The following is a 1,791-nucleotide window of genomic DNA, read 5'->3' as shown; positions in this document are numbered from 1 at the left end:
GCTCAATAAATTTATTTTTATTTAAGTGAATTAAAACTCTCATTTGGAATTGTATCTGGAAAGTGCTTTTGGATGTTGGAGGTGGAATGCAGGAGTAAGCTGATATCCTTTTTAATAACTGGAGCAGTATTATTTCTGGGAATCAGAGGTGACAAAAAAAAACAACCCACAAACGATTAGATAACCCTATGTATATTTTTAAAAAGACCTAAAAATTCTGTACTTCTTGAAATGTTTTGTGTTTATACTATGATATAACTGTTATAGACTAAAGCTGAGTGATTGGACATTATGGAGATGTTTTTACAACTTCATAGGTTCAAGTACTTTTCACAGTATTATCTTTGGACTCAGAGATGGAAAGAACCCTGAATAAAGAATCTTGTATATACTTAACAAAAGGATTAAGTTTTCTGTACTTATCCAAAAAATATATATATACACATACATATATATATTTTTCAAATTAGACAGAAATTTAAAGTAATTTTAATACTGCCATAAATTCACTGGTGGATTGAATGGGACTAATACATTGGATGATTAAAAGAAAAGAGTAAAGGCTAAGGGAAATTAATCGAGCAACCATACATTCTCTAAAATGTGTCTTGTCTGTAACGATTTTGACTAAGCTTTGATCATACAGGACTTACTCTCTGAAAGTTACTGTAATAAGATAATTCTGTTTTCCCCTCATTGAAAGAAGAAAATAAAAGTAGTGTATGGTCTTGATAATTCACTTGGCTGGGAAAATGATACATAGGCAATAAAAGGCATGTAATAATAATCACTTTCTTTTCTCTTAAAGGACAGTCAGTGTCTTCCATGGAATCTAGGCATAAGATCTCTTCTGATGTTTCAATTTAAACTATGAAGATGGGAAATCAAAGTGTAGAGACAGATTTTATACTTTCTGGTCTTTTCCAATATGGCCAAATGAACAGTTTCCTCTTTGTAGCCATTATAATCCTCTTTCCAGTGGCTCTGATGGGGAATATCATACTGGTCCTTCTCATTCGATTGGACACCAGACTGCACACTCCTATGTACTTTCTACTCAGTCAGCTATCCTTTATTGACATGATGTACATCTCCACCACAGTGCCCAAGATGACCACTAACTTCCTGACAAGCAGGAAGACCATTGCATTTTTCGGCTGTGAGATCCAAGCATTTGTATTCTTGGCCCTTGGTGAGACTGAAGCAGTTCTCCTTGGTTTCATGTCCTATGATCGATATGTAGCCATCTGTCACCCTTTGCACTATCCTGTACTCATGAACAAGAAGATCTGTTGGTTTATGGTCACATGTGCATGGGCCAGTAGTTCTACTAATGCTTTAATACATACGCTGTATGTATTTCAACTTCCATTTTGTAGGTCTCGGGTTGTTAACCACTTTTTCTGTGAAGTTCCATCTCTACTACCACTGGTGTGTCAGGATACTTCGCAGTATGAGTATACAGTCATTCTGAGTGGGCTCGTTATTCTTCTGCTACCATTCATGGCCATTCTAGCTTCCTACGCCCGTGTACTAACCGTGGTGTTCCAGATGAGCTCAGGTAAAGGACAGACAAAGGCTATCTCCACTTGTTCCTCTCACCTGATTGTGGCAAGCCTATTCTATGTGACTGCTCTCTCTACCTATACAAGACCACACTCCTTGCATTCTCCAGAACAGGATAAGGCAGTGGCAGTGTTTTACACCATTATCACACCTCTTCTGAACCCATTTATCTACAGCCTGAGGAATAAAGAGGTTACAGGGGCAATGAGAAGATTGTTGACATGA

At 37.1% G+C, this 1,791-nt stretch overlaps 1 protein-coding gene across 1 annotated transcript; it reads left to right on the top strand.

The window, feature by feature from the left end:
- Nucleotides 1-849: 849 nt before the first annotated feature.
- Nucleotides 850-1,791, top strand: LOC113249624 (olfactory receptor 2AK2-like). The gene has a single exon (XM_026491088.3). The coding sequence runs from the start codon at nucleotides 871-873 to the stop codon at nucleotides 1,789-1,791; it is 921 nt and encodes a 306-aa protein (XP_026346873.3). The 5' UTR covers nucleotides 850-870.

Source organism: Ursus arctos, unplaced genomic scaffold, assembly GCF_023065955.2.
Source record: "Ursus arctos isolate Adak ecotype North America unplaced genomic scaffold, UrsArc2.0 scaffold_5, whole genome shotgun sequence".
Lineage (NCBI taxonomy): Eukaryota > Metazoa > Chordata > Mammalia > Carnivora > Ursidae > Ursus > Ursus arctos.
The sequence above is the reverse complement of the archived record's forward strand: the minus strand, read 5'-3'. Positions and strand labels throughout refer to the sequence as shown.